Source organism: Haemorhous mexicanus, chromosome 9, assembly GCF_027477595.1.
Source record: "Haemorhous mexicanus isolate bHaeMex1 chromosome 9, bHaeMex1.pri, whole genome shotgun sequence".
Taxonomy (NCBI): domain Eukaryota; kingdom Metazoa; phylum Chordata; class Aves; order Passeriformes; family Fringillidae; genus Haemorhous; species Haemorhous mexicanus.
The window spans coordinates 1,668,394-1,695,611 of NC_082349.1; the positions used below are offsets into that span (position 1 = coordinate 1,668,394).

Genomic DNA, 27,218 nt, shown 5'->3' on the forward strand with positions numbered 1-27,218 from the left:
GACCTTTCCTTCTGGGAACCTGGATTCACCTCCAGGGTGGGAAACACCCCTCTAAAATCCCATAGAAAACCCCACAGATGCTTCCCTTGGCTTGGGAGTCAGGGCAAGACCCTGAATGATGATGATTGAAAATTCCCCTTTTTCCTCATTGAAAAATGAGGATAAGATGATGGATGGATGGGGGGGGGGAATCAGGGAATTATACATCCTAATCTCTTTTATGAGCAGGAAAGGGAATTTTTGAGACATTTTTGACTGGAAACCTCATTTCAATACATCTGAGCAACACCTGCAGTCCAGACCCCAAAATAAGGACACCAAAGCCAAGGGGGACATCAGCTCCCACCGAGTCTGGGATGGTCCCTGTGCACCACCACTGCCACAGTGCAGCTGGTTTGCAGCTGCCAGATGCATTTGGTCATATCAGACCTCACCAGCTTAGAAGTGAAACAAATCCCCAGACAAGGCAAGGATAGGTTGGGTTCAAACCTACACAGGGGACCTGCAGCCAACCCCATCTGATCCTAAATGCAAACACACCCCTGGCTTAGGGCCTGGGTGGTGCAGAGAGCCCAACCCATCAGCTATCCATGGGAATTTTGAATCCCCTATAAAAGGGACTGCCATAATAAACTCTTGGCTGGACAACTAACCCCAAGGTGCAAATGGAGCAGAGCTGATCCCAGGGAGAGACCCCGTGCCCGGCCGTGCATTTTGGGACCATTTTGGATCATCTTGGGTGCAGCCCTGGCTGGGCTCTGGTGCTGCCCAAGGTGGATCCATGGAGGAGATCCTTGGAATCAATCCCTGCTTTATTCTGGAACTCTGCCCAGCCTCTGCTCCAGGGCAGCCTGCACAAGGCACCAACATCACCAAATTTATCTGGCAGCTACAAACCAGCTGCACTGTGACACACCAGTGCCCTGGGGGCTGGGGGCAAAAGTGGGGGAAGGAAAGAGTGGGGGGACTCACCACGGGGGATGGAGAAAGTGCAATGTTGCCGATGGAGGCCTTGAGCTCGTCCACGGTGGCGGCGCTGCGCAGGACGTCCTTGGCCTGCAGGGGTTTGATCTTGATGTTGAATTTCTTGTGCGCCTCCTCCTCCTCCTCCGACTCGCTGGAGGAGTAGAAGTGCTTTCCTTTGGTAGGTACAGCTCAGTTAAGGAATTTTCTTCCCTCTGTGGTCCAGGCTTGCTGGAGAGCGGGAATCTGGTGGTCCCAAAATGCTGACCCCAAAATGGGGGAGGAAATCCTGTGCTGGGTCTGTCACTGCTGCATCCCTGTGCAGCCAAAGCATGAGGAGCTGCTGCTCCCAGGGATAAACCCAGCCCAGGGTTGGATTTATGAATCCATGTCTGGATTTCATGGAATTGTTCAGGTAATGAGACAATCGGGTCCAGCCATCCCCCAGTGCTGCCCCGTGTCCCCAAGTGCCACATCCACATGGATTTTAAATCCCTCCAGGGATGGGGACTCCACAACTGCCCTGAGCAGCTGTGCCAATGCCTGACCAGCCTTTTCCATGGAGAAATGTTCTCAATATCCAACTTAAACTTCACCTGGAATTCAAGGCCGCTCCCCCCCTCCTGTCCCTGTTCCCTGGGAGCAGAGCCTGACCCCAGCTGGCTCCACCCTCCTTGTCAAGAGCCAGAAGCTCCTCCCTGATCCTCCTTTTCTTGGGGATAATCACGGACATTTTGGTCTCCATGGAGCATCCCATGGGATGTTCCCGCACTCCTCATCTCACAGCAGTGAATCAAAGACAATTCAAATGCCTCAGGTGATTCAGCTTTATCTGTGGAGAGGCAGCTCCAAATGAAAATCAAAAGGTGGAAATAAATAATTATAATGAATAATAAATAATAGCAGTGAAATAAAAAGAGCCAGAGGCCTGCCTGCGAGCCCCAGCTCCTGTTACAGGCTGTAACCCAAGAGGCAAAGCCAAAACCAAAGGATATATCCTGGTTCCTCAGGTCGGATGCTGTATCCCTCCTCATCCAGCTCAGGGGAGTTCTGGATAGGGAACAAAACAAAAAACAAAAAAAAAAAAAAAAAAAAAAAAAAAAACCAAAACAGGAAAATGAGGAATGTGAAATCCTGGAAAGCTGGAGCAGCTCTTCCCTCCTGTGGGAAAGGATGTCCTGCACAACCCAACCCCCCCCCGGGGCCCCACAGAGAAAAGGGCACCTCAAATTCCACAATTTTTTTTCTGAAGGAGAAGTTTTAATCCTTGTTTAGAATTTAAAGTTTTTCTGGATAAACTGCAACATCCCATGGGCCAGGACAGAGCTCTCCCGAGCCACCTCATTCCTGGGAATTCTGGCTGACCTGCAGGTATGGAATTGGGGTCTGGACAGAGCTGATTTCACCCAAAGAGCCCAAAATGAGTGTGGGAAGAGCCTGGGGTTCCCATGGGATGCAGCTGGGGGCAGGGAAGCTCCAGGGGACACTTACATATCTGTCCCAGTCGATCTCTGCATAAAATCCATTTGGGGCTCCGTTGGTTTTCTTCTGGAAAGGGAAATTCCCACAATTCAAATGGAGGAAGCAGGAACACAGCACATCCCATAGCAGCTGCTGCTGTTATCCCAGAAACCCAACATCATTCCCCATCTCGGGGGTTCTCCCATCCCAGAGAGATGGAAGGAGGGGGAGTTTGAATATTCCTTAGGTGGACATCCAACATTCCTTAGGGAAAAGTGAGGAAAGGGCTCTTTCTCCCTGTGCTGGGATCTTCCAGCCCTTAGGGAGCTCCCAACACCAGTCAAGCAGGGAAAATTCTCAGGAAACATTTCCTGGGAGATAAAACCCCTTCCCCAAGAAAGGGGAATCCCAAGAAGGATTCAGATCCCCTTATCCCACATGCCAGGTGTTGTGATGGAGCAGTGGGATGAGTCCATGCCATGAAACACCAACACACACTGGAACTGCTGCTTGGCATCGAGGGAATTCCCAAATTTGAGTTTGGAAGAGGCTCCAGGCATCCCTCACCTCTGGAACCCTTTCCTGGCTGGCTCTGGGCACCCAAACCCATCCAAAGTCCCATGGCCACCACCATTCCAGGCACCTAAGTGGGACAACCCAGCTCCCTTGAGCTTCCAGAAGGACCATTCCCATCCCAGCTCCCTCCAAGGGGCTGGCAGGATGCACTCCCTGGTCCAGGGCTGGGTGCAGCCCCTCACCTCCACACCTCTGGGTGGAGCAGCTCCCTTGGAAGCTCAGCTGAGGGGGGAAAACCTTCCCTGGGTTCTGTCCCGTGGGAATTCTGGGTGCTGTTCCAGGGGATTCCTGCTTTTCTCCCATCCATTTGTATTGAACCCTATTTCCATGGGCCTGGCTGACCCTAAAGGGATTTTCCTGCACTCTGGATTCCAAGCCAAGGGTGGCTCCCTGTTTTCCACAGCCCTGTGGGAGCTGTGGCCAGCTCAGTTTTCCTTACCCCGTTTTTATTTCCTCCTTCCCGCGTGCCCTCGGGTTTGCTATTGGAAGTTGGATCATTGGGATGAGGGCTGGGCTGCTGCAAGGGTGGGGGTGGCAGAAAAAGGGTTAAAACATCTGTCCTTGCCTGGTTTTTTGGGTTTTCTTTTTGAGTGCACAAAACTGAGTTTTAGGAACCAGGGAACACGGATTTGCCAGGAAAGAAAGGCTCAGCTGTGGCTCCACCAGGACTGAAGGTGGATTTTCCTGTGGGCTCTATTCAGCAGTCAGGATTTGCCTCCTGGCCACTCCAGTGGCTGCAAAAATTACGTGGAAAAGGGTCTGGAGGATGAAAAATTATATTAAATGTCTCCATCACCAATCCCTCTGCCTCAAACACCTCCAGGAGCTTCGTTTTGTTCCCCAAAAATTGCATTTCTGCATCCTTGGAGAGGACACCTGAGGTCCCTTTGGCCACACCTGGCGAGGAAAAGCTGCCCATAGGATTTCTGCTGGAAGAGGGAACAGCCTAGGGGTGTTCCCTGAATATTCACAGAATTCAGGTTGGAAAAACCCTCCAGGATCATCCAGGCCAAGCTGTGCCCATCCCCACCTTGTCACCAAGTGCCACGTGCAGGTGTGGACACCTCCAGGGATGGGGACTCCAAACCTCCCTGAACACCCTTTTGTGGACAAATTCCTCCTCATGTCCAACCTAAACCTGCTCTTTGTTAATTTATCCCACCTAAACCTGCTATTTGTTAATTTAATTTATCCCACCTAAACCTGCTATTTGTTAATTTAATTTATCCCACCTAAACCTACTCTTTATTAATTTATCTCTGCTGAATAGAGCCCTGCTGAAGGCACTACCTTTACTTTCATCTCTATTTCCTAACAAGCAGCTTAAAAACACAGAGAGTGCCCAAAGCCAAGGATTTTGGGACAGATTGGGGGGAAAACTAAAATGATTTCTTGCAAGGAGCAGCTTGGCCCCCCTCAAATTTTTATCTTTTTAAAGATACCCCAGCACTGCCCTCCCTGCTGAGCCTCACAAGGAACTCATCTTTATTTTGAGGTGAAATTCTAAAATCTGGATTTGCTGAAGAAATAAAGTCCAGTCTGAACCCAGAATAATTTTTATATCAAACACCAAAGGAGACAGGGCCCATCTCCTGCCCAGCTCTAGCAGGGACATTTCAGTCTAACACCAGGAATAAAAGCAGCAATAATTAAAAGAAAGAAAACCAAACCAACAAACCACAAGCATGTCCTTGTTTTCAGGTTAATATAGAAAATAAAAATAGAGGTTGGAGACAGCTGCTCTGGCAATGAACTCCTCAGGCAGTAAATCTGGCCCAAGCCAATTAGCAGGAGTGGAAATGAGGATGAGGAGCGGGGCTTTAGCAGGACACCTGCTCCCTCTGCCCCTGTGCTCCTCAGGCCTCCCTCTGTTGGTGTTTTTATAGGAAACCTGGAATTTGCCTTTTTTCACATTTATTTTCTATATTAAACAGAAAGCTGCTCACAAATGCTGATGGTGGTGGAAGGGGAGGTGACACTGGGCAATACTCACAATGCCATCCCTGTCTGGTGACCCTCTGGAAAGAACAGAAAAAGGAGCTGTGTTAGTGCCCAGACCACACCCAATTAACTCGCGGGAATTAATTTTTAAATTTTAAAATGAGTTCGTGGCAGCAAAACCTGGAGTTATGACATTATCAGCACACCTGAGTTACCTGCTCCTTGTGGAACCCATGCAAGGTCACAGACTTTTTTCCCTCATGTTATCAGCTGATCAATTTTAGATTTATCAGGAAATAAAGTGCTGGAGCTGGCACTGTCCCAGCTGGACAGTCCCCTGCACCATCCCACAGCCACATCCCTGCCCCATGTCCATCCCTTGCAGAGGACAGGAATCCCACTGGAGGGATCTCCAGGCTTTCATTCTGCAGAAGGACAGTCACTGCTCTGCTGAGGCTCCCCAGGCACCCTGATCCCCGGCTGCCGATGGGATTTGGGATCGGGGCTGGGTCACGGCAGCTCTGCAGGGCATGCCGGGATTTAGGGAATGCAAATGTCCACGGGATGCAGACGGGCTCCTCCGCCTCCCGCACATCCCGGGTTCCCCGCACCGCCAGGGAAGTGCCACCGGCTCCCACCTGGCTCGGGCACCAGGGAACCCTGCTGGGAGCTCCTTCTTTCCCAGGGAATAACGCCAGCCCGGAAAGCTCGCCAATCAACCCAAGCTGTGTCCCATCTCTCCTATTTAAGCTCCATCTCTTTGCACAAGAGTCCCTGAAATCCTTTGGAAGTGGCAAAAACCCCTTCTGCTGTTATGGTTCCCACCCGCACTGCGTGATCCCCAGCACAGGGGGTGTCACCTCCTGCTCCAATCCCGGCTGGAATTGCTGGGAACACCCTCCCAGCAGCTCCAGCAGAACCATTCCAGTCCCATCAGCAGCTCCAGGGACCCCAGCGCGGTGTCCTGGGGGGGTGGTGGCCAGGGGTGGCCGCAGGGTGTGGCAGATGCCACCATCCCTGCCTCTTCCCGCTCCATCCCCTTTATCCTGCCTCTCCTCTCCCGCTCCATCCCTGCGCCTCTTCTCTCCCCCCTCTCCCGGTCCCATCCCTTCCCTTCACTCCTTCTCCATCCCTGCCCTTCTCTCCCTTCTCTCCCGGTTCCATCCCTGCCCTTCTCTCCCGGTTCCATCCCTGCCCTTCTCTCCCGGTTCCATCCCTGCCCTTCTCTCCCGGTTCCATCCCTGCCCTTCTCTCCCGGTTCCATCCCTGCCCTTCTCTCCCGGTTCCATCCCTGCCCTTCTCTCCCGGTTCCATCCCTGCCCTTCTCGCCCTTCTCTCCCGGTTCCATCCCTGCCCTTCTCTCCCTTCTCTCCCGGTTCCATCCCTGCCCTTCTCTCCCTTCTCTCCCGGTTCCATCCCTGCCCTTCTCTCCCTTCTCTCCCGGTTCCATCCCTGCCCTTCTCTCCCGGTTCCATCCCTGCCCTTCTCTCCCGGTTCCATCCCTGCCCTTCTCTCCCGGTTCCATCCCTGCCCTTCTCTCCCGGTTCCATCCCTCCCTTCTCTCCCGGTTCCATCCCCGCTGCCGGCGGGGATTTGGAGAGCGCCCAAAGCCCCTGGGGCCGTGCCCGCGCCGTGACCCCGCCGTGCTAATCACTGCTGCTGCTAATTGCAGCGTCCTCCGGGCAGGCCTCTCCGCGACCTCCGCAGCAGCCGGGGATCCCTCCCGGGCCTGCCGCAGCTCCCCAGCCCGCCGGGAACAGCGGGATCGGGACGGGATGGAGGGAGCCGCGGGACTGGGATGGGAATGGAGGGAGCGCCGGGATCGGGATGGAGCTGAGCGAATCCCAGCGCTGGACAAGGCAGCGCCCAGCCCCGGCTCCAGCCGTTTTCCAAGGGGAGGAGATGCAAAGGAGCCTCAATCCCACCCGTCAGGATAAAGGATGGAAGAACTCACTCCCAGCCGGAGCTCCCGGCTGTCCCACAGCTCGGTGGGTGGATGGGGACAGCAGGATGGCACCTCCCTTTGGGGATGTGCTCCGTGTTTCCCTGTTCTTTGCAGCAGGAAAAGCCCAGCAGAGGTGCCAGTGCCACCAGGGCCACCTGGCCAGACCTGTGTCCCTCGGCATGGGAAACCTCCAAGCAGCTCCCAGCAGAACATAAAACAGCTCAGGGGAACAAATCCAAGTGGAATAAAAGGAAAAACCTCGGACGCACACAAAACACCCAAGCAGAGCTGCAGGAGAGGACTCCCTGCTGCCTGTCCCCTGCTGTCCCCAGGCACTCCCTGCTGCCTGTCCCCTGCTGTCCCCAGGACCTGCTGGCAGAGACTCCTTGGCCACAACACTTGGGCACATTCACCCCAAAGCCACAGCAGGGGTGGCTGAGAATCATGGAATTGTTGGGTTTGGAAAACCCCTCTGAGATCATCAAACCCAACCATTCCCAGCACTGTCAAGGCCACCTCATGTCCCCAGTGCCACATTCACAGGGATTTTAAATCCCTGCAGGAATGGGGACTCCTGGGCAGCTGTGCCAGGGCTGGGCAGCCTTTCCAGGAAGGAATATTAACAAATCTCCCCCCTGAGCTCCCCTGGCCCAGCCTGAGGTCATTCCCTCTCCTCCTGTCCCTGTTCCCTGACTCTCCATCAGCTGTCCCCTCCTGGCAGGAGCTGTGCAGAGCCACAAGGGCCCCCTGAGCCTCCTTTGCTCCAGGCTGAGCCCCTTCCCAGCTCCCTCAGCCTCTCCTGGGGCTCCAGCCCAGGCTCATCCCCCACACACAGCATCCCCCACCAGCTGTGGGAAGAATCCAGATGTTTTCTGGGAAGCAAAATCCCTGTGCTGCACCTTCCCCAGCCATCAAGCCCTGCACAAACATCTGTGTAAATCTAATCTGCACCTCTAACCAGCTCTAAAGGGCAGAGAGGAATCTGCTCCAACTCTGAGTCCTCCTTTTCCCCCCACACACTGAGAGCTCCCAGGAAATCCCAGATTTGCTGCACGTGCAGGGAACAGCTGGAATGTGTCTGCTGATAAAACTGCATCCAAGGGTGCCAACAAGGGCCCTGGATGGCCCAAATTCCTGCTGCAAGCCCACGAAAGCCTCCCGAGCCCCGGTAACTCACGTGGAGTCAGTGTCCTTCTCTTTCCTGCGTATGCCAAAGGCCTTCCTGGTGCGCTTCTTCAGTCCTGGGGGAGGAACAGGGAAAAGGAATGATCCATGCACCCCAGGAAATCCTCAGGGCTCCTCAGACCCCCCTGGCTGCAGCCCATAAATGAGGGGAGAAAAGGGACCAGCCAGGGGATCAGGGAGTCTCAGAACTGAGGGGCTGCCAGGGGGTTGTGGGGACATTCCTTTCTGCCATTTATTTGTTCATTTAACACTAATTAACTCCCTCCCACTGCGTGGGACTGAGTTATTGCCCACTTAATATTCCACACTCAATAGTTATCTCACAGTTAATATTCCACACTCAATAGTTATCTCACAGTTAATATTCCACACTCAATAGTTATCTCACAGTTAATATTCCACACTCAATAGTTATCTCACAGTTATTTCCCAGTTAATATTTATGACAGTTATTATTTCCCACTCAATATCTGTTTCACAGTTATTACCCACTCCATATTTCACAGTTATTATTTCCCACTCCATATTTTTTCACAGTTATTATTTCCCACTCAATATTTCAAGGTTTTTTCCCCCACTTAATATTAATTTCACAGTTATTTTTTCCCAGTTAATATTTTTCAGTTCATATTTGTTTCACAGTTACAACTTCCCAGTTAATATTTATTTCCCAGTTAATATTCTTCTTCACATGTAATATTTTTTCACAGTTAATTGTTTCACAGTCAAGATTTCCTAGCTAATATTTCCCACTCAATATTTGTTTTACAGTTATTATTTCCCAACTAATATGTATTTCCCAGTTAGTATTTCCCTGTTTTTGTTTCCCACTCAGTATTTCCCAGTTAGTATTTCTCACTCAATATTTGTTTCCCAGTCAATATTGTTTTCACAGTTAATATTTCCCAGTTAATATTTGTTTTCCACTCAATATTTCCCAACTATTATTCCCAATATTTCTGTCCTCATGATTCCCTCCTTTCCCATGCTGTTTGTGGGCACTGCTGAAAGGAGGAAAAGCCTTCCTGAGTGCTAAAACCCAGCTTAAACCCGAGTTTGGTTGTGCTCAGCCCTGGTTTTTATCTGCTCAATGCCTGGCACCAAGGATTCCAGAGCCAGCTGGGAAATCCTGGAATTCCAGAGCCCCAGGAGCAGCAGCCTCACCACAGCCCTTGGAGAGCAGAAGCACAGCAGGTTCCTCCAAGCTTTTCCCTCTTTTTGCAGAATTCCAGGATGGTTTGGGCTGCAGGGGATTTTAGAGCTCACCCTGCTCCCCACGGGCAGGGACATCTTACCCCATCCCAGGTTTTCCAGCCTGTGGGATCCATGATTCCCATAAAACCAGCTGAGCCCCACAGGCTCATCCTGCCCTGTTCCTGGCCTTGCTTTCCCAAATCCATCCTTTCCCCATCCCCACCAAGGCTCAGGTGAGTCCTTTAACAGAGGAATATTCCCATTTGTCTCCCCCTGGAGAATCCTGCTCCCCTAACCCCAAGCAGAGCCAGGGGGGCTGAGAGCCCCAGGGCTGAGCTGCTCTTTGGTGTCCCCTGGAGCAGAACCCCAAAAGTGGCAGGAACGTGCTCAGCAGCTGGGTTGTGTAAGATCTCCATCTGCTTGGAGGGCTGCTGCCTCCAGGAGAGGGGAAAACAGGGACATTTGGGAAAGGGGAAGGAAAAGGAGCTCTGCCTTTGGAGAGGGGGGCTGAGAGCAAACCCCAAAACCCCCCTGCCCACCCCAGTGAGTGACACAGCTCAGGGGACAATCCCAGGGTGGCATTTCCCAGCAGCTCCTGAGTCCCTGGAGCAGGAAAATTCCCGATGTGGAGGAGCAGGGGCTGAGCTGGGGTTGGGATCTGATCCTCCTGTCCCTGACACAGGAAAATTCCCCATCCAGAGGAGCAGGAGCTGAGCTGAGGTTGGGATCTGCTCCTTCTTTCCCTGGAACAGGAAAATTCCCCATCCAGAGGAGCAGGAGCTGAGCTGAGGTTGGGATCTGCTCCTTCTTTCCCTGGAACAGGAAAATTCCCTATCCAGAGGAGCAGGGGCTGAGCTGGGGTTGGGATCTGCTCCTCCTGTCCCTGGCACAGGAAAATTCCCTATCCAGAGGAGCAGGGGCTGAGCTGAGGTTGGGATCTGCTCCTCCTGTCCCTGGCACAGGAAAATTCCCTATCCAGAGGAGCAGGGGCTGAGCTGGGGTTGGGATCTGCTCCTCCTGTCCCTGGAGCAGGAAAATTCCCCATCTGGAGGAGCAGGGGCTGAGCTGGGGTTGGGATCTGCTCCTCCTGTCCCCTGCCAGGTGCTTTCAGGGCTGAAGCTCCCCAAGACCTGTCCTGGCAAGACTCAGCCTTACAAAGAGTGATCAGACCTCATCCCTGAAGCTCCCAGCCCTGAGGCACAGGAATTCCACAGGGAATTCTCTGGGCTGGAGGTCCCAGGGCTGCCAGGGCAGACCCAGGCTGAGCCAGCCCTGCTGCTGGCTGATCTCACCTCAGCCACAGAAACCTCTCCAAGCCCAGCATCATCCACCTCTACACCCCTTTTTTCCTGCTGTCCATAAGAATTCCACCTGGGAAACAATCAAATTTGCTATTTAAAACTCTGACATTTTCTCTGCTGCATTCTTTAAAAGGACCACCATCATTTTCTGCACCAAAAGCTGAGTTCTAGGAGCAAACCAACCCCACTGCCCCAAAGCCAGCCCTTCACCCTCCAGCCCCAGGTTGCCTCTGGACCCCCAGATATTGATTTTTTAAATTTAAATTTAAGTTTTAAATATTGAGGGAGGTCCCTGGAGGGAAAATTATTCACTTGGGAGCATGGAGCTCATAGGGAAAACTCTTCTCCAAGAGGAAAGGCAGAGAGTGGATGCTCTTTGTGATGATTAAAGTAGGAAAGAATTGCTTGAAATGAATTCTACTGCATCTGTGCACGGAGATAAAATTTATCTATGGCAGACTCAGGAACAGGGAAAGAAGGAGGAAGAGGAGGAAAATGAAATAATCACCTTTAGGATGGATTTCTCCTCGTTTTGGGTGTGGGGGTTTTTCAGAGCTGGATTTGAGAAGCCTCAAATCATTTTTCCATGCAGGAAAAGCTGATTTTTATTCATAAAGATGACATCTATATTGTTTTTAAAGATTTTGTGTGTGACTTGAATTGGCTGGTAATTTTTATTTTTTGCTATTTATCCTGTTGGTTAGAAGGTGCTTGTGTGTGAATGTGCAAGGCTTTTTTTGTAGATGTTCACATCATTTTTGTGGATTCTTATGGGCTGGATCTTTTGTTATGACAGGTGTAACTTATTTTTCTTGGCAAGATTAGGTTGTTATGTAAACTGACTCTCATTCTTTAGATTCTTTCTTATGGGAATTAACTTTTATATGTTCATAATTTTATAAGGCCTTTTATAATATTTTGCAGGCATTCAATGTAATGTAAATAAATAATAAATAGATAAAGATATAAAAATATATTATAAATAGATATAAATATTTATTTATAGATATATATAAATAAAATAAGTATATATCTCAATAAATGTAAGTAAATTGTGCCTATGAATAATGTAATTATTTGTAGGTAACATCACCCTGTCTTAAAATTTAATTTATTGTGTGAGTTTTCCTTTGCTTTGCCCAGCACACTCAAATTCCTCCCAAATTCCTTGGGAGAGCCCAGAAATCTGGGAATCCAAGGAGAGAACAACCTTGCCCGTGCTCAGCACAGCAAAACAAACTCCTGAAATCCTCAGGTATTCCCAGAGGGAAAAGCCACCCAGTAAATTCAATTCTAAGGCAGGTTAATGCTACATACAAATAAAAATATTGTGATAGAAAAATATAAAATTGTAGCTGAGGCCTGCTCAGTGCAGTTGGTTAATTCCCATGAGAAAGAATCTAAAGAATGAGTTTACACAACAACCTATCCTTGCCAAGAAAAATAAGTTACACCTGTCATAACAAATAATAATAATAATAATAAACAATTGCTGTAGCCCGTAATGCAAACATCTATTTAAAAAAAGTCTTGCACATGCACACACGAGCACCTTGTAACCAAAAGGACAAGCAGCACAAAAATCACAGCCAGTTCCAGGCAAACACAAAGGCTTCAAAAACTGTAGAAGTTTTAGGAATAAAGAATGAGATTTTTCTGCCTGAAAATCCTGAGTCCTGTGTGCCTTACAGCCCAGCCTGCCCTAAAGCCACATCCCAGCTCTGGGGCTCTGCAGCTCACCCCAAAGAGCCCCCACAGCAGCAGCCTGGACACCACAGGGAGATTTTGGTACAAAATTGGGCACTTTTGGTCCTTGGCACACCCCAAATCCCCAGCTCCTCTCCCACTGCAGCCCCTGGGATTTGGGCTCCCAGGACCTTCCCAGACCTGCCCAAATGTTCCAGAACTGGAGTCAGAGCTCCCAGGGCAGGGAACTCCAGAGCCCTGGGGTGGGACCTGCTCCAGGCCCCCTGGGGGAGCAGGGGCTGCTTTGGGATCATGGCATTTTTAGGCTGGAAAAGCCCTCCAAGGTCAAACCTGAGTGTCCCCAGCACTGCCAAGGCCACCCCTGTGCCCTGTCCCCAAGTGCCACATCCACAGGGATTTAAACCCCCCCAGGATGGGCACTCAGTGCTGTGCCAGGGCTGGAAAACCCTTCCCATGAGGAAATCTTCCCCAAAACCCAGCCCAAACCTCCCTGGCATTAAATACAGCCAGACAGAAAATCCTGAGCTGGGCTCGATCCCTCTGCAGGCAGAGCTCAGCCCAAACCACCCAGGGACAAGATCCCAGCTGCAGAACATCCCCAGGGTGTGGGAATTGCCCCCAGACCACGGGAATCACTGGTATTCCAGTTAAAAAGGGAATAAAGGGCCAGGCCTGAGCCCAGAGCAGAGCTCAGGACTGGGAGAAAAGCTCTCCCTAAACCCAATCCCTGGGAATTCAGCAGCAGCAGGAGGCAAATCCCCCAGACCTGCTGGGGGAGCAGGAACCTCCCAGCCCTGATTCTGGACTGAGGGCCAGGGATTCATTTCACTGTTATTGTTTCCCTGTTAACAGTTCCCACTCAATATTGGTTTCCCACTCAATATTTCCCAGATAATATCTTTTTCCCAGTTAATATATTTTTTTCCCAGTCAGTAGTTATTGTTTCCCAGTTATTATTTCCCAGTTATTATTTTTCTCCCAGCTAATCTCTCACTCAATATTTGCATCACAGTTAATATTTGTTTCCCAGTTAATATTTCCCACTCATTATTTCTTTCCCAGTCAATATTTCTTAGTTAATGTATTTTTCCCAGTTAATATATTTTCCCCCACTCAGAAATTATTGTTTCCCAGTTATTATTTCCCACTCCATATTTTTTCCCAGTTAATATTTTTCTCCCAGCTAATTTTTTCCCCCAGTTAATATTTCTCACTCAATATTTGCATGACAGTTAATATTTGTTTCCCAGTTAATATTTCCCACTCATTTATTTCCTACTCAATATTCTCTTTCCCAGTTATTTCCCACTCAATATTTGTTTCCCACTCACTATTTCCCAGTAAATATGTTTTTTCCCAGTTAATATTTTCTCCCAGCTAATTTTTTCCCCAGTTAATATCTCTCACTCAATATTTGCATCACAGTTAATATTTCCCACTCATTATTTCTTTCCCACTCATTATTTCTTTCCCACTCATTATTTCTTTCCCACTCATTATTTGTTTTCTATTCAATATTCATTTCCCAGTTAATATTTAATTTCCCACTCAATATTTTCCAGCTATTATTTTTTTTCCCCAGCTATAATTCCCAATATTCCTGTCCTGATGTCTCCCTCCTTTGTGGGCCCTGCTGAAAGGAGGAAAAACCCTCCTGGGTGCTAAAATCCAGCCTAAACCTGAGCCTGGGTTTAAGGACTGCCAGGCAGCTCAGCCTGGACACAGCTGTGCCAGATGTGCCCCCAAAATCACTCCCAGGGGGGGATTTTCAGGGAATTCCAGGGTTTGGGGGATAAAGGGAGGTGGCAGAGCTCCCAGTGACCTTCCCTTCACCCCACACATAAGTAACTTATCTATTATTATTATATATTATTCTATATTTTATATATATATACTATATGATATCTTATACATTGTATTTTATAGTATTTTATAATAGTATAGATTACCTGGTTTGTATTTTATAGTATTATATTTTATAGTATTATATTTTATAGTATTATATTTTATAGTATTATATTTTATAGTATTATATTTTATAGTATTATATTTTATAGTATTATATTTTATAGTATTATATTTTATAGTATTATATTTTATAGTATTATATTTTATAGTATTATATTTTATAGTATTATATTTTATAGTATTATATTTTATAGTAGTGTAGATTACCTGGTTTGTATTTTATATATTGTATTTTACAGTATTTTATATCACATGTTATAGCAATTCTATTAATTATTATGCATTAATTAATTTGGGGCTGTTTAATTGTCCAAGGCCAGGCTGGAGAGGGCTGGGAATCACCTGGGATTTTGGGAATTGTCCCTGCCCTGGCTGGAATGGGATGAGCTGGAAGGTGTTTCCAACCCAAACCACTCCAGGATTTCATGATTATTATTAATTAATGATTACTATCAACTCTAATGGCAGGGCACACCTTTAATGGGTTCCATAAAGCCAACATTCTATATTAGTTCAGTATTTATTTAATTTATTTGTGGGGCTGCTTGAAATCCTTGGTGCACCTGGAACAAGGGCAAGCTGGGAAATCTCATCCTTCCTGCTCCAATTATCCCAAAATTCCTGAAATTTGCCACAAATTAATCCCAGCTTGAGCTTTTCAATTCCTGTAGGTGGAGAATTTTACGATTTTTTTCCTCAGTACATCACCAAAAACAAACAAAAAAAAAGCCCCAAAAAAACCCCCAAAACCCTAAACACAAATGACACCAAAGAAAAAAAATCAGAATTGAACCCCAAATTTCAAAGTCCCAATCCCAGAAGTGTTTTTCCAACGCTGGGGTGGGTAAGGAATGTTTTTCCCAGATAATTCAGGATTTAAAATCTGCTTTTAAACAAACTCCTCATTGCCAGCACCAATCCAGAGGAAACTGGGATGTGCTGGGGAATTGCCCCTTCCCAATCCCACAGCAAAACCTCCTGAGCAGGGGAGGGGAATTCCCACAGGACAGCCCCAAGCCTCTGGCTCCAGGAATTCAAGGGGAAAAAATGTAAACATTTAAAAGGAAAACACTAAAATTGAAGAATTAAAAGGCGGGGGGAATAATATAATATTAAAGGGGGGGGAAATAATATAATATTAAAGGGGGGGGAAATAATATAATATAATATTAAAGGGGGGAAATAATATAATATAATATTAAAGGGGGGGGAAATAATATAATATAATATTAAAGGGGGGGGAAATAATATAATATTAAAGGAGGGGGAAATATAATATAATATAATATTAAAGGAGGGGGAAATATAATATAATATAATATAATATTAAAGGAGGGGGAAATATAATATAATATAATATAATATTAAAGGAGGGGGAAATAATATAATATAACATTAAAGGAGGGGGAAATAATATAATATAATGTAATTTTAAAGGGGGGGAAACTAAAATTTTTAAAGGGGGGGAAACTAAAATTTTTAAAGGGGGGGAAACTAAAATTTAAAAGGGGGGGAAAATAAAATTAAAAGGGGGGGAAAATAAAATTAAAAGGGGGGGAAAATAAAATTAAAAGGGGGGGAAAATAAAATTAAAAGGGGGGGAAAATAAAATTAAAAGGGGGGGAAAATAAAATTAAAAGGGGGGGAAAATAAAATTAAAAGGGGGGGAAAATAAAATTAAAAGGGGGGGAAAATAAAATTAAAAGGGGGGGAAAATAAAATTAAAAGGGGGGGAAAATAAAATTAAAAGGGGGGGAAATAAAATTAAAAGGGGGGGAAATAAAATTAAAAGGGGGGAAATAAAATTAAAAGGGGGGGAATAAAATTAAAAGGGGGGGAATAAAATTAAAAGGGGGGGGAATAAAATTAAAAGGGGGGGGATAAAATTAAAACGGGGGGGATAAAATTAAAACGGGGGGGGATAAAATTAAAACGGGGGGGATAAAATTAAAACGGGGGGGATAAAATTAAAAGGGGGGGATAAAATTAAAAGGGGGGGGGAAATAAAATTAAAAGGGGAGGGAATAAAATTAAAAGGGGGGGGAATAAAATTAAAAGGGGGGGAGAAATAAAATTAAATCCCAGCAGCTCAAGCGAATGTAAAAATGCAAAGTGAGTCAGTTTTTGGAGGGTTCCAGCAGCAAAGCCCAGCAGCTGGAGCCGGGGCAGCCCCTCCCTGGCACGGCAGGGCAGAGCAGCCCTGGGAGGGCCCAGGGAGAGGCGGCTCAGCTCTGGGGTGGCCCTGTCCCTGTCCCTGTCCCGGACAAAGGCGGGCTCTCAATGGCTGGCACAGCAAACAGGGCCCTGCTTGTGCTCTGGGAAAAACTCCTTCCCCAAAAACCACCTGCACGGCCCGCCAGGGCAGCTGGGATTGTCCTCCCAAACCGGGGGGAGAAATCTAAAATTCACATGCACCACTGGGATTGAAGGAAGGAGTTAAAAAACTGCTAGTGGGGAAAAAATATTTATTTTCATATATATATATATATATATAAAAAATGGGAAAATAAAGGTATATATAGAGGATAATTATATATATGAGAAGATCAAATATATATATATATATATAGAGAGAGGGGGAAATCCTATACGTGTGTATATATATGTATGAAAATCCAATACATATGTATGTAAATATATGGGAATATTCTATATATATATATGTATATATGGGAATATCCTATATATATATGTATGTATATATATGGGAAAATCATGTATGTATATATATGAGAAAATCATATATATATATATATGGGAAAATCCTATATATATATATATATGGGAAAATCCAATATATATATATGTATATGGGAAAATCCAATATATATATGTATATATGGGAATATCCTATATATATATATATATATATGTATATATATGGGAATATCTTACAGATAGATAGGTAGGTAGATAGATAGGAAAATCAAATATATAATATATGGGAAAAACTTACATATGTATATAGGTGAAATTTATATATATGAGAAAATCATAGATTTATATATGAGAGAAAATTTTATATATATGTGTATATAAGAGAAAATTTATATATATATATACGAGAATTTTATATATATGTGTATATATATATACGAGAAAAATTTATATATATATATATGAGAAAATTTTATATATATATACGAGAGTTTTACATATATGTGTATATATATATACGAGAAAATTTTATGTATATACGAGAAAATTTTATATATATATATATATGAGAAAATTTTATATTTTTATATATATGAGAAAATTTTATATTTTTATATATATGAGAAAATTTTATATTTTTATATATATGAGAAAATTTTATATTTTTATATATATGAGAAAATTTTATATTTTTATATATATGAGAAAATTTTATATTTTTATATATATGAGAAAATTTTATATTTTTATATATATGAGAAAATTTTATATTTTTATATATATGAGAAAATTTTATATTTTTATATATATGAGAAAATTTTATATTTTTATATATATGAGAAAATTTTATATTTTTATATATATGAGAAAATTTTATATTTTTATATATATGAGAAAATTTTATATTTTTATATATATGAGAAAATTTTATATTTTTATATATATATATATATGAGAACATTTATATCTATATGGGGAAAGAGGATCTATAGCTACATATGGCAAGAGGCAGGGTTGGCAGTCCCTCCCTGCCGAGGCAGACGGATCCTTCCTGGCAGGTCTGGAGCCTCCCAACACTTCCAGGTCACGGCTCGGGGGAGGAGCTCTGCACTCCCCTCCTGCCCAGCTTTTCCTTCTTATTCCTCCTCTCCCACCCCAATACTGCCACAAACTCTGCATAAATCCCACTTTCCTTTGTGTTCCTCCTCTCCAGTCCCAACACTGGATTGGGATTCCTGCCGCAAACTCTGCGTTAATCATTAATCCCATTTTCCTTTTTGTTCCTCCTCTCCCAAAACTGGGTCAGGATTCCAGACACAAATTCTGGATAAATCCCGTTTTCCTTCACGTTCCTCCTCTCCAGTCCCAAAACTGGGTTGGGATTCAACAAATCCTACATAAATCCCATTTCCCTTCACGTTCCTCCTCTCCAATCCCAAAATTGGGTTGGGATTCAACAAATCCTACATAAATCCCATTGTCCTTCACATTCCTCCTCTCCAATCCCAAAACTGGGTTGGGATTCAACAAATCCTACATAAATCCCATTTTCCTTCACGTTCCTCCTCTCCAATCCCAAAATTGGGTTGGGATTCAACAAATCCTACATAAATCCCATTTTCCTTCACGTTCCTCCTCTCCAATCCCAACACTGGATTGGGATTCCTGCCACAAACTCTGGATAAATCCCATTTTTCGCCTCCAACAGTTCTGGGGGCTCAGCATCAACACTGGGGCAGGATTTCCCCCAGATCCATGTTTTTAAGGGATCAAACCCCGCCCTGGGGGGTTCCAAGGTGAGCAGCCCTGACCTCACCTGGAATTTTCTTTCCTGCAATCCCTGGCACAGAGTGAGGCTGGTGAATCACACAGGAAATTCCTGCCTTGGCAGCAAATCCCAAATTCCTGCGTTTGGGCACCAGTTCCAGGTGCCCAAGGGCACATTTCAAACCAGGCTCACCCCAAGGAGGAGTTTGGCCTTTTTGTTTTTTTAGGTTTTGCCACATTTCTTTTCCCAGGTTTTGCTTCCTCTCCGTTGTTGTTGTTTCAGGGTTTTTTGGTTTTGAACCCCAAACCCGAGAGCTCCAGAGCTTTTTCTCCACTTCTCTTCCAAGCTTTTCACTTCCAAGGCCTCATTCCCACAAAATTCCTCCCTGACAGCTCAAACCCACCTGGATCAGCCCCCCAAAAATATCCCAAAATTCTCCATGGACACCTTTGGTCTTGAGCGTGGTGGGATGTCCCCAACCCCCAGCCCATCCTGGGATACAAGAGCAGCCAAACCCCTGGGTCAGGCTCAGCATTTCCTGGGAAAAGAGGGAATAAATCTTCTCCTACATCCTCAAAAAATGGTTTCCTTCCCAGTTCTGCAGAAAATTCCAGCAGGTCTGGAAGAATCCATCTCAGAGGGCAAAGATGGAGATATCCTACACCGAGCCCTGGTTCTCTTTGAAGCTGAGCTCAGCTGTGGATTCCTGACCAAACTCTGGAAAATCCCACCCCTGACTCCGTGCTCTGGGAATTTTCTGGGATGGTTTTCCAACCATGCCTGAATTTATGAGAGCCACCAGCAGGTTTGCTGGAAATTTCTCAAATCCAAACCCCAAATTTGCCCCCTCAAATCCAAAACCTCCCCAAATTTTCCCTCCCCAAATCCAAAACCCCCCAGTTTTCCCTCCTCAAACCCAACCCCCCCAAAATTTTCCCAGATAATTTCCGTGCTGAGTCCTGCAGACAACACTGAGCGCATTCCAACAGAATTCACTGAAACCCAACCACATGAAAATAAAATAAAGCCAATTTTCCACCAAGAAAAAGGATTTCTGGGATGTGCCATTGATGCCTCTGGGCCCAGCAATCCAAAAATGGAGACCACCAGGGCCAAAAGATGATTCCAGAAGGATTTTCCCAGTTTGGATGCAACCAGAGAATCCCAGACTGGTTTGGGCTGGGAGGGACCTTAAATCCCATCTCACCCCACCCCTGCCTTGGGCTGGGGCACCTTCCACTGTCCCCAGCAGGGCAGAACATTCCCATGGAAATTCCCTGAGTGACCAAACTCCCCAATGTGAAGAGATTCCGAGAAATTCCCACTCTGGGAAGGTTTCTCCCCCATTTTGGGGTCTGGAGGAGCACAGGGAGCCCCCCAGGGAAAGCAGGGATGAGCTTCTCCAAAGGAGCCACATCTCCTCCTGTCTCCCCAGCATCCGAGCTCCTCCCTGAGCTGCCATTCCCAAACTTCCCAGAGCCTCCCAAGGCCCTGGAGATGTAGCACAGCTTTCCAAAGGAGTCAAACCCCTTCCATACCTGGATGTTCTGGGGCACTTCTGAGCCTTCCTCAATCCCAGGGAACAGCCAAACCCTGCTCCTTCCTCAATCCCAGGGAACATCCAAACCCCTCTCCTTCCTCAATCCCAGAGAACATCCAAACCCTGCTCCTTCCTCAGTCCCAGGGAACAGCCAAACCCTGCTCCTTCCTCAATCCCAGGGAACATCCAAACCCTGCTCCTTCCTCAATCCCAGGGAACAGCCAAACCCTGCTCCTTCCTCAATCCCAGGGAACAGCCAAACCCTGCTCCTTCCTCAGTCCCAGGGAACAGCCAAACCCCTCTCCTTCCTCAATCCCAGGGAACATCCAAACCCTGCTCCTTCCTCAATCCCAGGGAACAGCCAAACCCTGCTCCTTCCTCAATCCCAGGGAACAGCCAAACCCTGCTCCTTCCTCAATCCCAGAGAACAGCCAAACCCTGCTCCTTCCTCAATCCCAGGGAACAGCCAAACCCTGCTCCTTCCTCAATCCCAGGGAACAGCCAAACCCTGCTCCTTCCTCAATCCCAGGGAACAGCCAAACCCTGCTCCTTCCTCAATCCCAGGGAACAGCCAAACCCTGCTCCTTCCTCAATCCCAGGGAACAGCCAAACCCTGCTCCTTCCTCAATCCCAGGGAACAGCCAAACCCTGCTCCTTCCTCAATCCCAGGGAACAGCCAAACCCTGCTCCTTCCTCAATCCCAGGGAACAGCCAAACCCTGCTCCTTCCTCAATCCCAGGGAACAGCCAAACCCTGCTCCTTCCTCAATCCCAGGGAACATCCAAACCCCTCTCCTTCCACACATGAGACACCTCCAGGGGGTTTGATCTCCATCCCAGCCCTGCTGAGTGAAGCCAAGCACGGCAAATCCATGGAATGTTCCTGCCCCTCCATGGAGGTGAAGGAATTTCCATTCCTGGAGACACCTGTGACACCTTCAGTGTCCTCCAGCAAGGATTGGGGCCTGGGAAAAAAACCTCTTTTGGTTTTTTTTTTGGGTATCATTGGAATTTTTAGACACCCAGGAAAAAGAAAGATTATTCTCCCATCTCCCAGAAGAATGACAGAATATTCCATATATTGAGCCCAATGTCCATAGCCAGCAAAACCTGCTCATCCTGCACTGTTCCCTACCAGGTGAATCCTCTTTTTTCCCCAAGGAAAGGGATCCAGAGAGAATCCACGAGCCAGGTCCATCCTGCTGGCCATGGGTGGCCTCAGGTCCTGCTCCTGCCCTCCACTGCCAGCCCAGTGTCCACCACTCCAGCAGGAGAAATGATTTAAATAATTAATTACAACGATAATTAAACCCCTTTAAGATGCTCGCTGGGAGGAACTCTCAGGTTTTGCACAGGTTTAAAAGTTTCAGCTCCTGTTAAGCCAAGCTTGTTAAAACCACTGAATTAATTGTATTAATATTAAATAAACCACCCCTGCAAGGGGCCAGACTTTCAGGGGCATCTTGGGTTGAAGTTCCACTCTCCCACAAATCCAACCATTTTCCAACTATTTCAAAACTCAAAAAACCCAGGAATTAGTTCTAATTCTCCAACTTCTGTTCTAGGTTTGCATCAACCACTTCAGGAACGCTTCAAGCTGTTTAATAATTCACTTTTTATGAGTAGAGTTGAATGTTTTCCCCACTCATGACTGGGTCATGGAAGGTGATTCCACCTCTGCCAGAGCCCAATGCCCCAGCCCTGGATCCATCTCCAGCGTGGGGCTGGGCAGTGACCAAAGCTCCTGCCAGGCCAAAACCCTCAAGGAATAAAACCAAACCCAAAAAATCCTCAAACCAAAAATCCCAAAAGAGCCTCAAAACCCCAGATCAGTTCCCCCAAGCAGCCTCAAAACTGAATAAATAACTCAAACCAAGGCCTACAGCAAGACAGCTTCAGTTTATGCACATGGATTCATCCATAAGCATTGGAATTTTGGGAGCAGACAGGTTTTTAATGGCATTTTCCCTGCCATGACCTGCTCCTGTCGTGGGATGGGTTTGATGTCATGGGCTAAAATTAAAACCTCTTTTGCTTGTGACTCTCAGCAGCACCAGGGAGAGCAGGGAAGGATTTTCCTGGGATCTAGAGGACAACAAAACTCATTTCCCTCACACCAAAGCCTCCAGAACCATCCCAGGAGAGGCCACTCCATGTGCCCACACACGGCTGTGACAACACCCCAATTCCCGAGGCCAGGGAAACATCCTAAACCCACAAAAATCCCACGGATCCTGAGGCCCCTCCAGGGGAATTTGGGCAGGGGGCAGCCCCAGATTTCGGGGATACTCCAGGAGGCAATTTCCCAATTTCTGCCTGTCATTCCAGGGAGCTCCGTGGGTTGGAAGTGGCTCCACCAAGCCAGGCCTTGCTGCTGCCACCAACGGGCCAGAAATCCCCTAAAATTCAATACATTTTGCTCTTGCTGGCCCTGGAGTATCCATCCTGCTAAAATGCAATTAAATCCAAGACATCCTTTGCCCGCATCCTGCTCCAGAAGGAATTAAAATTATAAATAATAGAGGAGAGCTTTACATACAGCCGAGACAGACGACAGAGGATAAAATTCCTGTCATGCCCAGAGGCTTTTCCCACACAGGATCAGACACAGCTCCCTGAAGCATCCTGTGCCTACAGCCCATATTTCCTCCTCATCCCCTTTTTTATGCCGAGAAACCCCAATCCAGCATCTCCTCCTCCTTCCCCCGACCTGCATCTCCACGGCTCGGCAAGAAAAAAAAAAAAAAAATCATCTCGAGCTGCGATTCCCTGGCTTCCCACAGAAACGATGCTCATCCATCCAGAGAACACCACCGAATCCCATCCTGCAGCCGCACACCCCCGGCTCCATCCCCTGGGCAGCCCAGCAGGATAAAATCGGGATTTGGGGATCCGAATCCAGCCGGGTCCGGGCCGGAGGAAGCGGCAGCTCCCCGCAAAGCCGGGAATTCGCGCAGCCCGAGCTGCCTACACAGGGCTGGGGATGGAATTGCAAATAACCTGACGGGCTCGATATTATATCACCGCCCTGCCGCCCGGCTGAGCCTCCGAGCGCCCGGGATTAGGGGGAGGGGAGGATCGGATCGCATTATTTTTGTTATTATTGCGTTTCGGAAAGGCCGGAGCCCCCCGGGCACGGGCTCGGTGCCTCCCCCCCTCCGGAGCCGCGGAAGAACGCGCCCGGCTCATCACCTACCTTCCATCATGGTGGCAGAATTGCATTCCTCAATTTCCGAGGAGCCTGGAAAAACGCAGGAGAGTGCGGTCGCCGGTCAGCAGCGCTCCCCGGCGCTTCCCGGGCGGCGGGGAGGAGGAGGAGGAGGAGGAAGGAGCGGGAACGCCGCGGCTAGGGGCAGGCCATGGATGCTGCTGCGCCTGTATCACCTCCAGGATGGCACCGCGGAGGATGCTCGCAGAAAGGGAGGACGAGGCGGGCTCGCTGCCTCCCGCCCCGCACTCCTCACATGCGCGCTCGCTCCCGACACACCCCCCGGGAACGCTCCAACCTATTTCCCAGATTTTTCTTTTTTTCTTTTTTTTTTCCTTCCCCCCTTTTCCACCCTCCCCAGCTCCGTTTTCCCCAAAAGCAGAACCCCTGTCCGCACCTCGTGACGCACTTCCCCTCCCTTAATCCTATCGCGGGTTAATTCCCGGCCGCTGTCAGATTAGGAGTGCGGGGCCGGGGATGGGCAGGGGTCGATCCCGGCCGGAGGAGGCAGCGGCACCGAGCCGGGCAGCGCCGGGCCCCGCCGGAGCCGCTCCCGCTGCCATCCCGGGGACAAATCCATCGCTGACGTCACAGCGGCAGCAATTAGCCCGAAAGGAGGATGCGGGAGAAATTCCTCCCCGACTGCTTCCAGCAGCGCCCGGGAATTAATCTCGCATGAAGGGAGAGCGGAGCGGGGAACAAAAGAGGCCGGGGAGGCGGCGGGGGGGGCTGCGAGCGCTGGGGCCGGGCCGCGTCCCCGCGATGCCACCCCCGCTCTGTGTCCCCTACAGTGCCACCCTGCCCCGTGTCCCCCCACAGTGCCACCCCCCAGCCCCCGGTCGCCCTGGGCTCCCTCACCCCTTCCCAACCTGTCACTGGGGCCGGGGGGGATCTCAGCCTAAATCATGGAGTTCCCGCCTGGTTTATCCAAGAAAATGCGGGATTTTGGCAAACCCGGCTGTACCCAGCTCTGAAAATCCGGTTATTTTTTTTCTTCCTGGCAGGAAAGGTGCTCGAACCCCCCCCAGCCCCTCATCCCGAAGAGCATCGGGGCTGGACGGGACAGCGGGGACAGCCCGGGCTCGGTCCCCGCCGCTTCCCAGCGCCCGGCAAAAAAAAAAAAAAAAAAAACAAAAACAAAACGGGATCGGCACCACCAGGGCCCAGAAAAACCGGGAGCGGCACCACCAGGGCCCAGAAAAACCGGGATCGGCACCACCAGGGCCCCGCTGCCCACGGAGGAGCCGCCGCTGTCCCTCCTGTCCCCGCAGGGCGCAGCAGCGGCGGTCTGGGGACAACCCGCGCGTTCCAGTGTGGCTTTTCAACGTGACCGCCGAGCGGGGATGGAAAAATTCCCCTGTGCCGCTCGCCCTGCATCAGCATCTTTAGGATCATCCCCGGCAGCCCCACGTGCTTGTCAGGATTTCTCCCCGCTCGGGAGCAATGCCCACATCATTCTTCCCATTGAACAAAAAAAAGCTATTTTTCATTAATGAAAATCAAATTTTTGCCCCATAAAAATAGTAAAAAAAAATTTAAAATAAAATCAAATCTTTTTTTCTCTCCCATTTAAAAAATTAATCTAAAAGCCAAGCACCTGCCAGGGTCTGGATAAATCAGTGAGGGAACAGTTCCTCAGCAGGGGCTGTGTATCCAGCCCAGCTCTGTCCCACCCCAGCTGGTGGGAAATGCCACAGCAGCAGCCACAGGGATGGGATTATGGAACAGATGGTTCCTGTAATCCCTGCAAGGAGCTCCTGTGACCTGCCTGCCCCACTGCCAGCTCAGGGACAGGAGCCCAGTGCCCTGGGGAATTCTGGTGGTAATCCCAGGCTGAGCACAGCCCCTGGAACGTTGTCCCACTGTCCCCTTGGCTGTCCCACTGTCCCAGCCCTCATACACCCCAGGAGCCAGGCTGGCACACGTGGGAGGCTGCCATCATCCCAGGGATGGACGGGCACCTTCCGTGCCCAGATTCCTGCTGGACACACCCAAATAACACAAATCCCCCCAAAATATCCACGGAGCAGCTGCAGAGCCCCAGAGCTCCCATCCCTGGCAGTGCCCAGGGCCGGAGCAATCCCAGGGAAGGTGTTCCCACCATGGCAGGGCTGGGATGGGCTTTAAGGCCCTTCTGAACCCAAACCTGGGGATTCTGTGGGGCCACATCCAGGACAGAGCCAGTGCCCCTTCCCACAGCTCCAGAGGGCTGAAATCCCTGAAGCCAAAAAGGAGAGCCTGGATTTCCCTGCAAATCCCTTCCAGGCCAGGCTGTGGATACAAAAATCCTTTTCACCAGGTTCCCCCATTTCAGCACTGGCTTTGGGCAGCCTCCCCCTCACACCTGGGAACGCTTTGGCTGCTGCTCCTCCCGGGCAGCTCCAGCTTTCCCTGGATCCATGGCAGAGCTCAGCCTTGTCAAACACCTCCTGCCACGGGGCCTGACCAAAACTCCCCTTCCTGTGGCCAAAATTAATCCCACAAAGCCGCTCCTGGAACGGGCTCTTCCCAAAAAACAGGTGCCACAGGGAGAGCCTGGAGCATTCCCGTGTCCCTGGGCAGGGCAGCTGCCACCAAACCCCTCCTCCCGAGGCAAAGCTGATACTTCCAAATGTTGGGATTCGACTTCCAAACACCCCCCAGCCCCACTGAGCTGCCTCAAGGACAATTCCCATGAAAAGCCCTGGAAATCTCCAGCAGCTCCCGAAGGAGAGGAGTGAGGATCTGCCAGCAACAGATGAAGTCAAGGGCCCGAAGATTAAAAAAAAAACAAAAAAAACCACCAAACCAAATAAAAGCGGCAGAAAATGAGTCACGGAGAGCATTACTCATCTGCCGGCAGAGTCAGCCGCGGCTCCATGTGACAGCGGCGCCCGAGGAGCCCGCCCGGCCCCGCATCAGCGGCGGGATTTGCTAAATAAAACCCCAATCCTCGGGCACGGCGTGGCCCTGGCAAATCCTGGCATTAGGAGCAGCCAGGAGGTGTTGGCATCGCCCCTTGGGACGGGCCGGGATTAAACCCGGGTGGGACCGGGCTCGGCCCGGGGCTGCTCCCGGCGCTGCGGGATGGAGCTCCCGGGAGTGCAGCCTTCGCCTCTGCCCTGCAAAACCGGGGTTAAACCGGGCACGGACACCTCCCGCTGTCCCAGGCTGCTCCAGTGTCCAACCTGGCCTCAGGCACTGCCAGGGATCCAGGGGCAGCCACAGCTGCTCTGGGCACCCTGTGCCAGGGCCTCACCATCCCACAGCCAAAATTCTTTCCCAATATCCACCTAAATCGACCCTTTTCCAGCTTACAGCCATTCCCTGTGTCCTGTCCCTCCATGCCTTGTCCCCAGTCCCTCTCCAGCTCTCCTGGAGCCCCTTCAGGCCCTGCCAGGGGCTCTGAGCTCTCCCTGGAGCCAATTTCCAGGATTCCTTCCTCAAAGGGTCTCCCTAGCAGGGAAGGAGGCTGGGAGAGGGGAGAACCCCCAGGAGCAGCTGAACCCAGCCCTCCAGGGAGCTCAGGAGGGCACAGAGGGGATCAATCCATCCCCAGGCCCTGAAAACCCAATGGCACCACCAAGTGTCCCAGGTGCCACCCCTGGGAGGCTGAACCCCGAGAGGCTGCACCCCAAACGCTCCTGGGGCAGCCCCACCTCGTGCTGGGGGCAACCGAAGCATTTCATGAGCATCCAGAGTATCCTGGCAGGAGCAGGGCTGGAGAACCCATGGGAACAGCCCCTGGCAGCCCCCAGCTCATCCCAGGGATGGGAAATCCATGGGAACAGCCCCTGGCAGCCCCCAGCAGCTCGGGATCAGGGC

At 49.0% G+C, this 27,218-nt stretch overlaps 1 protein-coding gene across 1 annotated transcript in view; it reads right to left on the reverse strand.

Moving 5' to 3' along the window:
• The window catches only part of SGIP1 (SH3GL interacting endocytic adaptor 1), a 57,439-nt gene extending 33,634 nt beyond the window's left edge, over nt 1–23,805 (reverse strand). The window contains exons 1-7 of the mRNA XM_059853580.1: nt 23,403–23,805; nt 8,064–8,127; nt 4,994–5,018; nt 3,440–3,517; nt 2,455–2,511; nt 1,959–2,013; nt 973–1,148 (exon numbers count right to left, since the gene is read on the reverse strand). Of these exons, the coding sequence (XP_059709563.1) occupies nt 973–1,148; nt 1,959–2,013; nt 2,455–2,511; nt 3,440–3,517; nt 4,994–5,018; nt 8,064–8,127; nt 23,403–23,412 (465 nt within the window). The 5' untranslated portion in view covers nt 23,413–23,805. The remainder of the gene's footprint in view (nt 1–972; nt 1,149–1,958; nt 2,014–2,454; nt 2,512–3,439; nt 3,518–4,993; nt 5,019–8,063; nt 8,128–23,402) is intronic.
• Between the last annotated feature and the right edge of the window lie 3,413 nt (nt 23,806–27,218).